This window comes from Galleria mellonella, unplaced genomic scaffold (genome assembly GCF_026898425.1).
Source record: "Galleria mellonella isolate WM207_F2 unplaced genomic scaffold, CSIRO_AGI_GalMel_v1 utg36, whole genome shotgun sequence".
NCBI lineage: Eukaryota > Metazoa > Arthropoda > Insecta > Lepidoptera > Pyralidae > Galleria > Galleria mellonella.
The window spans coordinates 3,773,092-3,786,073 of NW_026442086.1; the positions used below are offsets into that span (position 1 = coordinate 3,773,092).

The window sequence follows — 12,982 nt, forward strand, 5'->3', positions numbered from 1 at the left end:
TACTGAAATTGTATAATTTATTATTACTATTTTTATTTTATGTTTAGACTGTTAATATTTATTTCAGGCTTAATTTCATCCTACCTTCATAAAGATGAAAGTTTGTAAAGATGTTTGTTACTGAATCACAGTTAAATGTCTGAGCAGATTTGAAATAAATTTGGTGCACAGGTATGTAGGTAGTGAATAATAATGCTAGTAACATACTTATTTCAAATTATTAGGTACATTTAATGTTAAAACGAGAATATTCACAACTTGTCTGTATGATCATGCTAATACATATTTTTCAAGACAAAATGCATAATTATGTACTTTCCATCTCAAATACTGTAGATATTTGTCTATGTACTAATTTACGTGACAATTGGAATAAACTCAAAATAGTAATATATGTTACTGGGAACGGCTTATCCAAAGCCAGGGGACTACAGATATCTTAAACCGCGGGATATCTTTAAGGTAACACAAAGAATCTATGAAATGATGGTATTAGGCAGGGGGAAGCACAAAAGATCCCGATGGGTCGACGTGCATCAGCTTAGCTGACCCCATATGCGAATATATGTTCCATTGCTGATGAGTCTCTTACCATGAAAAAAGCATAGCAAATCCAATCCTGAGGCATCCCTTCTCTAAACGTATCTCAAACCTAATATTTTAATTTGGTACTTCCACAAACATTATTTTATGGACTATCATAAACTAAATTTATATATAATATATAAATCTATTAGAAATTCAGTTCGTGTTGATTGTTAGAATATATTTTGTGATGTCAAATTTAATTATAATCTTAGTGGCAGGTTTAAAGAAATGGCGTTCCAGAATGTACCCCGTTGTCTTCTATTAGCACGCAGTGAGCTTGGTAAAGGTACAAATGACAATACAGAATGCACACAAGTTTAATAAGATTTATCTTTTTTCAGACTGATCCATGACTTTATCTGCGATCTAGACATATTAATTAATCAAGATAAAATCTAGCTTATGTTCATCTCCATACCAAATATTTATGTGTAAGCATACTAAATTTTAAATTGATTGGTTAAACCGTTAAAGCGCCAAAAGGTACAAAGTAACAGAATATTAGAAAAGGGCACCTCCTGCTTACAACTTCGTACTCGTGAATTTTAGTCGCAAGGTGTGATTTTGTTCAATGACATTTTCTACTAGACAGTATATGAAGATAAACACACATAAGATTTTAAATTAAACCCTCAGGAACACAACTGTGAAAACTGCGTTCAATTTGGTGCAATTGTTTTACGTGATCCCAAAACAAATGTACAAAAAAATATTAAGACTTCTCGTTCAAGTTTAATCAGATATTTTCTATATACCAATATGATATCTGTAAGAAAATAAAATTGTAACTAGACATCTGTACATAGAATTTTTTGAGAAACATCGTTCAGTTACAATTCTATTTTATTCTCCGAGTTGCTTCTTACAATATCTATCTAAGAGAGTACACAAGCTGTATTCGGCGATAATAAAAATTACCAAATAAAAAATTAGTTTTATTAAAATAATACAAAATGAATTTTATTCTTAATTAATAACAAATTAATTAGATAAGTTTAGACGTAAAAAAACATTATACTATCTCATTACACATCAGAAAGAGCAATTCTTAGTAAATTTTCTAATTCTATAGATTTCTTTTTCTCTTCTTCAATTTGTCTTTCTAATTGTTTTACTGCTTCTTCACAACTATTATATTTGGATATGCTTTCTTCTGTTGCTTTGATATTTTCATCGACCAAAGTGGAATCTTTATCTTCCAATTTAAGATACTCCATCGAATCCAAAGCTATTTTACGTCGTTTTGATTCAATGAAAGCATCTAACTCATCTTCATACTCAATAGCCTTATGTTTCATTTTACATAAAACCCCAATTTCAAATATCCAGTGAAGGTGGCGATACTCATCTAATACTGGTTTTTCATAAACTGCGAATGTGTTACAAAAGTTATTTAGCCTATTTATTTTTTCATATACTATCACATTTAAAACATCCACAAGATCATAATGGGAAAAATATCGAGTAAACTCTTCCCTAGGCATATTCAAGTCGGAAAATTCATTTGGCAAGACAGCAACAACTTTACAAACAACCTCTTCCGGATTTTCGAACCAACCAATCTGATTGCAATATTTCCTGATTTGCTGTTGCATATTCGTTACATTCAACGGATGAAATTCTGATACTGGATATGGCAATTTCAGTTGTTTCATTAAGTCTTTAATCTTTGATATATTTTCAGCATTCTTTGCATTACTTGGAATGAATTCGTAAGGTTTGGGATAAGGTGATGTACTATTTAAATATTTTTTGAATTCTAAGGGGAATGAAGGATAATTAAATAAATCTTCATTTGTAATAATTTCTGTTAATTTGTCAACAGCAACATTGTAACATTCAACAAGCTTTTGTAAATCTTTCAGTACAATACGAATTCGACTATCTCCTTCTGATTTCAGTCTATACCATACCTCATTCCCTAAGTATCTTTCACATATAGATTTTAGAAAATCTATTTCATGGGCTGGATTTTGTGGACAATTTTTAGCCATCCATTTTAATGAGCTTTTAGTGCAAGCATTTAAAGATTCGAAAACATTTTGTGTGTCTATAATAAAAATCTTGAATGTTGAAATTACTTTGTTATTTTGGTAACTTGTAAGTAATTGTTCTATGATTTTATAAAACTCATCGCTCACTTTTGGCAATATTACAGCGACAGGAATGACCTGATATGGATATTTATGTTTTAATGTGTTTTGTATTGTTTCAGAAAAATTTGTTTCATATTCAGAAAAGTAAAATATCAAACCATTAGTACCTTCCAGTCCTTCGCTATAATCATATCTCTCCTTATTTATCAAACTAACCGACACGGCAAAATCCATTAAATTATTCCATGACTGTTTTTTAACATGTATTAAAGTATTTGAAATCTCATGTTCCATTTTATCACTAAAAGCATCTAAAATCCATTTTTCAATATCAATTTTCCTACATAACCATTTCTTTGATGTTGGCAATACAATAGTAGCTTTCCAAAAAAAACATTTGTCATATGGATAGTTAATTTGTTTCATCCTTTTTAATAAAGGAGATTTTATTATTTCCATAATATTATATGGTTCAGGTGCTGGTAGTAGTTTGAGCTCGCCACTAAATTTATATCCCCTATGAATTGCATTCATATGTTTCAATGCAGCATTCTCTATGCTACGTCTCAAATAAGATGCTTTTTCGATAGGTGTATTTTCAACTAACCATACTGGTGTATCTTCAAGTAAATGTCTTCTTTTTATATTCCTAATAATTTGTTTCTTCCAAATATTGTACCATTTCCTCAATAATTTATCTGTCCGGAATTTTTCAGCAGTCACTTCTGCAAGACAAATTTCTTTACATACTTCAGTAACTATTTCCTCAGTTACCATGTTTGTATGTGACATCAATTGTTTCATCTTATCAATTTCTTCTTTAATTAAACTTCTAATAGTTTCACCATTAACTTCATTTAGAAGTTCCTCAATTAATTCTGCTGACTTTTTGTCAACTCTTTCTTTGAATTTCTTTATCCTTTCTTCTTCTTTTAGCTTTGCTGCTTGCAGTGCAGCCTTCTTTTCTTCTTCTAGTTTTTTTCTTAATTCTTCTTGTCTTATTTCCTCTTCTTTCCTACGTTTCTCTTCCTGTCGTTTTCTATCTTCTTCTTTTTTCCTTTCCTCTTCCTTTTGTCTTTCTTGTTGAATCCTGATTTCTTCTTTTCTTAATTTTTCTTGTAATTGTCTTTCTTCTTCTCTAATCTTCTCTTCATGTTTACGTTGCTCTTCTAATTTCTGTGAATCCTCACTCTGATTAAAATCATAAACATTATTAAATGTGACCGCGTTCACAGATTTAAATATGTTAGCTGCGATGGAATGATCTTTATTCTTACTTTGAAATATTGAGTAGGCCTTAGTTTCTGGACCATTCAATGGCTTGCATGCGCTTTTGAATAAACTACCTGGTAATGTTTTGTCAACAACGTCTGTTTTATTATGGTCAGTATAAGATTTTGAAAAAATATTCGTTTCTAGTTTCAATGACGATGTTTTACCAAAGTTACCAAATATATTTGATGGATTTTGTATTTCTTGTGATGTAGCAGATTTGTTAAATATATTACCCATATTTCCAGATTTTACGGTACTATCCGGTTTACTAGATATCAATGTATCTTTCGCTTTACTAAATATATTTACAATTCCTTTAGGTTCCACATTAAATCGAGTGAATACAGATTTAGCTGAATCAGTTTCATCTGTTTTGGATACATTATGCCAATCGACTGCTTGTTTATTTGAATTGTCTTTTTTGTTCAATTTTTCGCCAAATATAGGACATAAAGGTTTTTGAGGTGGAGAAAACACGAATTTACTTTTATCATTATCTACAAATAATTTACCAGATGCATTTTCAATAATTTCGATTGGCGCAACAGGTATAGCTGGTTTGAATAGAAATAAACAGGCATTGTCCAATTTGTCATTAATATTGTTAGTAACAACATTAGAATTGAATGACACTATTTCTGGTTTAGTTCTATTACTACATTTTTCTTGTATTTTGTCTGAAAATCCTCGACCACCTTGTGACAGTCTCTGAATTTCAGCTTTTAATGCTCGAACATCTTTATTACTATCATTTATTGTGTTGTATCCATAGTCTTCAGCAGTAAGAGCAGACTCTTTTAATTTTCCATCGCTAGTGAAGCTTGTATAAAGGCTGTGTGCATTTAATTGAAACTCTGGCATTTTCCCCCCTGCTATTATCTCACCAACCGATTGTTGTCGTTTGGACTCAATAAGTTTTATAGCTCTTGAAATAGGATAGGGGTCGCTATCATCTATGAATTGATTTCTATCTAGAATAACGGAAAGTTCGTACTGATCTTTAGCAAACCTTAATCCGTAATGATTGATAAAAGATTTCATATTTTCAACAGACTCGAAAGCTAATGCGTCCATTAAGTCCTGGGCAGGGTAACGAGAACCGCCTCTGGGTGCGTAAGCTTTTACGATCCTTGCCAGCGCCCGTGCTCGGACATCGTTGAAATATCGTAATAGAATACAAGCTTGCAGATATGTAGCTTGCTGTTTAACAAGCCGGAAAAACTTCACATAATTGTTATTATCTAATGCATTAAATATTTTAATGGCAAATATTATGTCTTCAGATTTCTGTATTTCTTGTGGTAATTGCTTAATCTGAAATAAAAAAAAAATAAACCATAATCAATTCCGTGATCATTGTAGGTCAGTCAAGACACACCCCATTGCTTTCGTATGATATCTCTGTTATTTATATATTTCATATTTTAATAAATATATAAATAATAACAACTAAAATCCTAAATGAGTTAATCAATGGAATTTTTTATCTGTTCAAATTGAGATTAATATTAAAACTTTTAGCCTAAGAATCAACACAACCTCTATTAAAGTACATTGTATTGATATTATTATGATACAAACAGGTAGCAAATGATCATTCATAACTGTTTAATTATATATGAAAATAGATCAACTCAACTTTAAAATCAACAGAATTAAATAGGCCCAATATAACAGCAAACTCTAATTTACAATTATTTATTTTTTAGATTACAATTAATTAAAATCAGTTCAGAATTTGTGGAAATACAATGTCACATATAAATGAAATAAGTTAGGTAGGTATAATCAGCAAAATGTGTTAATGCACTACTTGACCAACTAGATAAGTTTTACAGAAACAATAAAGCTTACCTCCCACCAAAAGTTTGCATCTCCTAGATTGAGCAAAGCTATGTAACCTCTGAATTCTGCTTCTCTAGGCTTTTCTTCAGATCCAACATCAGTATACATGTGTTTAAGGGTTTGAAGGCACTTAGTAAGGTTATCCGTATTCAACTTTTGATCAAACTGAGTGTGCTCCAAGTCTGCAAGACGAGCCGCACAATGTGCGTGGAACCGGGCGCACATTTCTACTAGTTGAATTGATTCTGTAAATAATTGTATTTATTATTAACTTTTTGACCACTTTGATTTATAGCTTCGATATACAACTGATGCCATGACTAATGCTTGTCTTAATTTGACATCTTTTATATTTGAATCTTTTAATATTTCTAGACAAAATTAAAACACTATATACTTTTACTATATTATACATTCTAACAAAATTTTCTAATAATACAATTAATACTTGCCAGAACAACATAAAGCCTGTTGTGTTATATCCTTCCGAATCCCACGAAATCGGTCCCACATGAAATGAAACCAATCAGCCAAAGTTACCTGAAAGACATTACGATTTATATTACACTAGCATATTACAATAATTTTTACTCGCTACTTCGTACGCGTAGATTTCAGAAGTACGAAAACCAATAAAATACATCACTTCGAAATGGCTTATCAAAATAAAACTTTACCAGATTTTAAGTTAGACCTTCAGAAATATAATGTTAAAACCGTATCCAGTTTGTTTTAGTACAAGTTTTTGTGATCTTGGAACAAACATACAGATAAACAAGATTACTAAAAAATACTGTTTTGGCATGTATTGGTCTTACTCAGACTTCTTTTATAATTTTTTCTTGAATATCGTTCGCATATGAAGCTCGTCTAGTTACAAATTTATTATATTAATAAGATTACAAAAAAATACTTAGTATCAATTATATGAATTTGTTAAAACAATCATTGCTTATAAAGTAACTCATTGTCATATACTGAGGATACTTAGTCGCCAGTCTGGTTTTCAGTCAGATGAATGAACATGCATGCTACATTAACGACGATGATGATGGGATATATAGCCCAAAAGACCAACAAACGAAAATAGCAATGGGCAGGCATATAACTCAAACAACTGATTATTAATAATTCTGGACTCAAGTAACAACCTGGTATAAGCGATCATACTATAGAATTACCCCACTGGCTAGAGCAACAACCTTATATGTGGAGCAGCAATAGATGTAGGTGGCACAAGAACAATCTAAGTGACAGTCTATGCAAAAGGTAATTTATGTTCAGTAAAGGACAGTTAACAGATGAAATTGTAATAATGATGGGTACTTACTTGACGTTTGGTATCAGCTATTTCATGCAAAAGGTATGCACATGTGCGCATGAGTACGGGCGCGGGTCGCAATTCATAACACATTGGTATTTCCTGATCAGCGGAACTGCGACTGTACTGTTTCACGGCACGCCGTAGCTCCAGCTGGCCGTCAGACCCTGGCACCGACTCTAGTGTCATCACCTGTAATATATAATTAGCATGTACACTTTTCGATTTTCCAATTTCTAGATCGAAGATATTTAAAACTATCGTCCAGCAAGCCGTGTTAGATCCGTCTTAAGTTGTCCTATATAACAAAAGCGGCTTAAAACTTTAATAATAAACTAAATAAGGCTTAAGACCATAACAGTGAGACTTATTATACTCGTAGTATCAATGATTCTATTACATTTATACCTTTTATACCCGAATTACTGAAGAAAAAGTACAAGTACCAAAACACAACAACACAAGTGCATATTGCTGTTGCTAAAGATTGGTCTACCTAGTAGCAATCTAGGTAGTAAGTAATCACATTTTCCTTTTTGTTCATACCTGATGCTCAGCTTGCCTATGCAGCAATTCTTTTTCAGGGCACATATCTGGACATGTTCCAATCGTAGCACCTCCAACTTTAACGCGTGAACCTGCACCTCCCCATGCCCTTAAAATCCTATAAACAAATTGACAATGATAATAGTAACTTTAATAATGAAACTATGAATAATATGTAATTTTTTTACTCGTAATATTTACCTATCTCTAGCGTCCAATATTCTCCATTGCTCATCAGGAGTGGAGGACACCTTGGATCGGAGCTGGTGTAATTCAGCAGCTGCCTCTACTGTGCTCATACTGGTTTGAGTCGCTGGTACAACCACTGGTGACTCTACACCAGTGACTTGAGACCTGAGAAGAAATTATGAGTTTAATTTCATTTAGACATAAATAAACCTTACTTATATGTGAAAATGAGTTTGTATGAAATTATGCATATTTGGGATAAAGACATGTTACTATTTATACAGATTGTGCCAAATCATATATAAAAATCAATTTTAATAAAACTTTGAACTTCTATAAAATTTTACATTGTTTCTATACAGATCAAGGAGTCACTATTAAAAAAAATTCGCATTTTCGATTTATTCAAATAACAGCACATTCTATCCAATAAAGATTATCTACTAGAATAGTTGGTTATTTCGAATTCTGTATAGTGTTATGTGTGATCAATTTGATAATTTTAAAACCCTATTTTAATAAATAATCTAAGTAATTGTATACTTACGGGGCAGGTATTTTTTCTCTCGCAGGAATTTTCTTTCTTATAGGTGAATGTTTTGATACCATTCTTATTGGTTTGACTATTTTTATTTCTGCTTCTAATTCCATAGCTAAAATAAAAATTATAATTAAAATCTTGCATCATTTTGCATAATTGATTCCGATTCTGTGAATTCAAGTAATGAATTATTTTAAACTGGTCTAGAACTGATTATATCTTTAGATATGTCTTTAACATGTCTTCAGGTATTTATTACCAAATATCCTATTTGTACTTTATAATATTAATTTACAATATTCAATAAATATCTTTTCCAGTAGGTACAAATAATATTGTTATTATTGTTTAACAATCATATATTATACATCCAAAAACAATCCATCCAAAAATAAAAAAGTAATGTAGTATATAATATAGCAGGAGCTGCTAAAACTTAGGCTACAATCCATACTTACGTTTTTGTCTAGTGACTCTGTAAGTAGGAGCTCCTCCCATAGCAGCTAACTCCTCTTCCACATCAGAATCTGGCATCCAGTCGGGATCATCATCCTTTTTACTTTTACGTCTCCTGTATAACATAAAAAAATGTTTTTGAGACTGTTTAATTTTTAAAATTTGAACATTTGAAAACTTAAAATTTTGAGTAGAACATAATATCTTTCTTTTCTTTTCATGAAATATGTTCTTACTTTAGTCCATACAACAGCATAATAAAAAAAAACAACCCCTGGTTTATCTGAATGACTTCTCTCCCCTGGTCACACTGTGCAGTGCTGTCTTATTTACTTTCGATATCTCTCTGTGTATAAATGAATTGGCAATATTGAGTTATTCACTTTAATTGCTACATTAAATGAATGCTTGGAATGGGCTGTAGAAGTAGATATTTCCATTCTAAAAAAATGGTATTGTGTAAATTGAGAGATAAAGCATTTTCTATATCACTGAATACCACTAACCAAAATACTATAAGAGATTATTTTAAAAAAAGTTTAATTTATATGTATTTAAAATATTTATTAGTTATTTTTTTTAAACTTTATAAAAATCAATGCTTCATAGATCCCAATAACATGTAAATTTTAGGTATTCAGATCATCGAGGCCCTATTGTATTGATAGAAGAATAGAAAATGCAAGATCTACACAGCAAACACTTTGTATATATGCAGCACATCTTCAATTGTTTCTTAAAAACAGCTATGTCAATAATCTTAACATTAGATATTAAAACAAACTTGCTATTCTGAAGTATTGTTTAGAAAAAGTTAATAAGTGTTTTATGGGAATGAGCATTAAACATTATAATAAGATACCAAATAATATTTTGGATCTACCTTTTAATAAATTTAAAAGTGTTATTAAAAAACCATTTATTGAACAAAGCCACTAAACAATTACTTGAATGACAAATGTGCATAGTGTTAGTTGATCATGTTCAGACTTTTTAATGGCTTGTACTTTTAGAAATAGTACTTTTAAATAAATACATATATTAACAGAGATTTAAAAAAGTGACTGTTAAGTCTATTGCTGGCTCATCTCAACAGATAACAACCTTCCAAACCCTGCAGTAGATTTACAAAAAGTTTTAATAAAAAAGTGCTTGTAAACAAGTGTATTTGAATAAAGATGGTTTGAATTTAATCAACAGATATTTAAAATGTTTAAATCCATAAAATGCTTAAAACTAAAAGCTCTACATTCTTGTTAAAGAATATATTAATGTTAGAGAGATAAATGTCTCAACTGTATATATGTAGTGCATAAGTCATATTTTAATTGCTTATATTAAAAAAATATCAGATATCAGTTTTATATCATAAAGCCTAATAGCTAATCAAGCATATAACCTATCTGCATTGGTACATTTGAGGCTATTTTCCAGGGAGAAGCCCTTAAAAAGTTGCTTGTATTTTCTCATTTAATCTTTGCACATAACTGAAAATCCACTCACATCCTGGGAAGGGCATAGCCCACTCAGCTCCATTAAATATGCCATTGGATCTGATTGTTTTATATCAGCCGTTAACTGTCCATTGGTGAACATAGCTTCCTCCATAAGGAAGGTTTAGCCAGTAGTTGATTCACTTGGCTTTTGGTGATGTTTTAAGAGGGATGCTGCTGCCCATTTCTCCACCTTTAAGCTCCCTTAGTCGTCTTATACGACACTAAGGGAAAGGAAGGAGTGGCCTATTCTATGCGGGAATTTACACAGCTATACATGTCTGACAATTAAGTTCATTGATAACACTTACACTCTTGCCTTTGTTCGAGTCACATCAAACATATTGCCCTCATATGCACCTGCATTAAGCAAGGCCCGTTCTGTTGAACTTGGCTGATCATATTCTATAATGCACATGTGTTTCTTTGGGAACAGACGAATCTTTTGAACACGACCAAATTTACAAAAATGTTTCTTTGCTGCTGCAGCATCGAAAAGGCTGTCCGGTACATTCGTGCAGCTAAAAATTTGTTTAATTATAATAAAAATACAATAGTTCAAGACTAAAACAACTGTAATTAAAATTTCACTTACGTTATAGATGTTTTGGCATTCAGGAGAGCTCCTAGTGGACTTTTATTTTTTTTTACTGGACTTACAGACTCCATGGTAAAACTGTTTAAATGACACTATATCATTACGAAATTATTAAAAATACTCCCCCGCAGACATAAACACAGAAAGTACAAGGTCACGTTTTATTTACTTGTAAGATTTTAACCTCATTGTACTCAATATTAATGATATGCAATTAAAGTAAGCAATACGTGAAAAAATATTTTATAACTGAAATTTTTTATCAAAAAGTCGAAAAACAAATTTAACAGAACTTAAAGCGATGTACGCACGTTGTATATTTTTTTTTTGGTTCTGTTTATCTCAAAGAAAAAAGCAAAGGACTCTGTCCATACAGCTCGTGTTTGATTGAATGACGTGTAAGTTGACATAATAATGACAGCTTAAATCATTGTTATATCAACTTACTGATTACCTACTGACAGCAGTGACAATTTCAGTATTACCACTATTTACATTTTTCTATGTCCTTCACGGACCCACAGAACTTTGAATAAAAACATTTTTATGAAATATTGCATCAGTTCATTGAATTAGAAAATCTTTTATAATACAAGAGACAATAACAAAAGAAACAAATTAGTATTACCACTCTATCGACTTAAAAGTTCAGTAGTTGTTATTGCGAAATAAAATTTTATTAAACTGCTGGGACTATTTTAGACCTATCCGAAAAAAAAGTTAAATCTTTATTAAAAATTGCTCTTTGTAAAAAGACATATTAGATGATTATATTTACTCTTCATTGCACTTATAAATTACATACATAGATAATACATTTATAAATATTGTGAGCAAAGGGAGACTTATTTCTGAAAAAGATGTCTTCCAGTCAATAAAATATATAAATTTAGTTAAGTATAAAGTATATCAATGATAAAAATCTATGGTCAAATTATGATTAAACAAATAATACATTAAAGTGATATTGTTTTTTTTTTTACTAATTAATAATATCTATAAAAAAATATATTTTGATTATTGACTTATTGATGTTATTATATTAATAATTCTGATTGTAAATGTCAATTTAAATTTTGTAATTTATGAATATTTTGATATTCTCATAGGCTTAACATAACTTATAGCTAGTCACTCTTACTAGAATATAAGCTCATGACTGGTGGCGTGCGGGGCGAAAGGGATTGTTAGCAATGGAGTTTGACAGCCTCATTGCTGGCAATATGCCCTATTTTTTTTAATGGCCTATTAAAAAAAGACTGGTGGCGCGCGTAGGTGGGGGGGGGGGGGATTGTTTGTAATGCAGACCGCATTCACATCAGTCTCGTTGCTAGTAATATACCCTGCCAGGTCAACCTCCATGTGGTCCCCCCTGAAAACCATCGTGCTGAATTCCAAGTATATTATTCACGATGGGTTAGCTGATCTGCCTTTTCATTCACAGTTTACACCTATCATCCCTTACTGGGCCACGCCAGCATATATCGTTGGCGCAGGTGGGGTAATCATTCCATTATCATTTATTAAAAAAACCTGCCTTTTCATTATCGTCTGTCAACCCATACTGATTTCGCTGACGTATACCGTTAGCGTAGGCGGGGTGGGACTACTATTTCATGTTCACCTATTAAAAGAATCGTCATAGTATGTATCTTAGTTGTCAGAATGTATGTATACAATGTGAAATCAAAACCATTAGCGATACGTTAAACGAGCCTATCTATAATGTAAAATATATTATAATTAAGATTATAAAAAAAATCGTGAATTGATAATTCAAATGCGATATAAAGTTTTGAAACTAAACCCTTATTTATAAAAAATTTTAACACTTAGTTGTAACATTATGTAACTATGTTTTTGGCAAATAAATTATTATTATTAAACTAAAACCTTCTTTACACTGTTTTATAATTTTTTTTTGAATTTTTCAATCCTTATTTCCCTGATCAAAATATTCTTTTTCACTGGTCTACCGTGTCATACATATCTTGTGTAAATAAAAAATATACATTTTGAGAAAAACGCGAATGA

General features: G+C 31.1%; 1 protein-coding gene across 2 annotated transcripts; it reads right to left on the minus strand.

Moving 5' to 3' along the window:
- Positions 1 to 1,510: 1,510 nt before the first annotated feature.
- LOC113520543 (uncharacterized) lies at positions 1,511 to 11,306 on the minus strand. Of its 2 annotated transcripts, XM_026905902.3 has the most exons (10): positions 10,946 to 11,305; positions 10,662 to 10,871; positions 8,860 to 8,972; positions 8,408 to 8,513; positions 7,873 to 8,025; positions 7,672 to 7,789; positions 7,135 to 7,317; positions 6,257 to 6,344; positions 5,814 to 6,049; positions 1,511 to 5,273 (listed from the first exon to the last, which is right to left on the minus strand). In XM_026905902.3, exons 1-10 carry the CDS (start codon positions 11,017 to 11,019, stop codon positions 1,614 to 1,616), a joined length of 4,941 nt encoding a protein of 1,646 aa, XP_026761703.2. In that variant the 5' UTR covers positions 11,020 to 11,305; the 3' UTR covers positions 1,511 to 1,613. The 2 variants fall into 2 exon arrangements, with proteins under 2 accessions (XP_026761703.2, XP_052753273.1); XM_052897313.1 differs by lacking the exon at positions 10,662 to 10,871 and having other exon boundaries at positions 10,946 to 11,306.
- Positions 11,307 to 12,982: the final 1,676 nt, after the last annotated feature.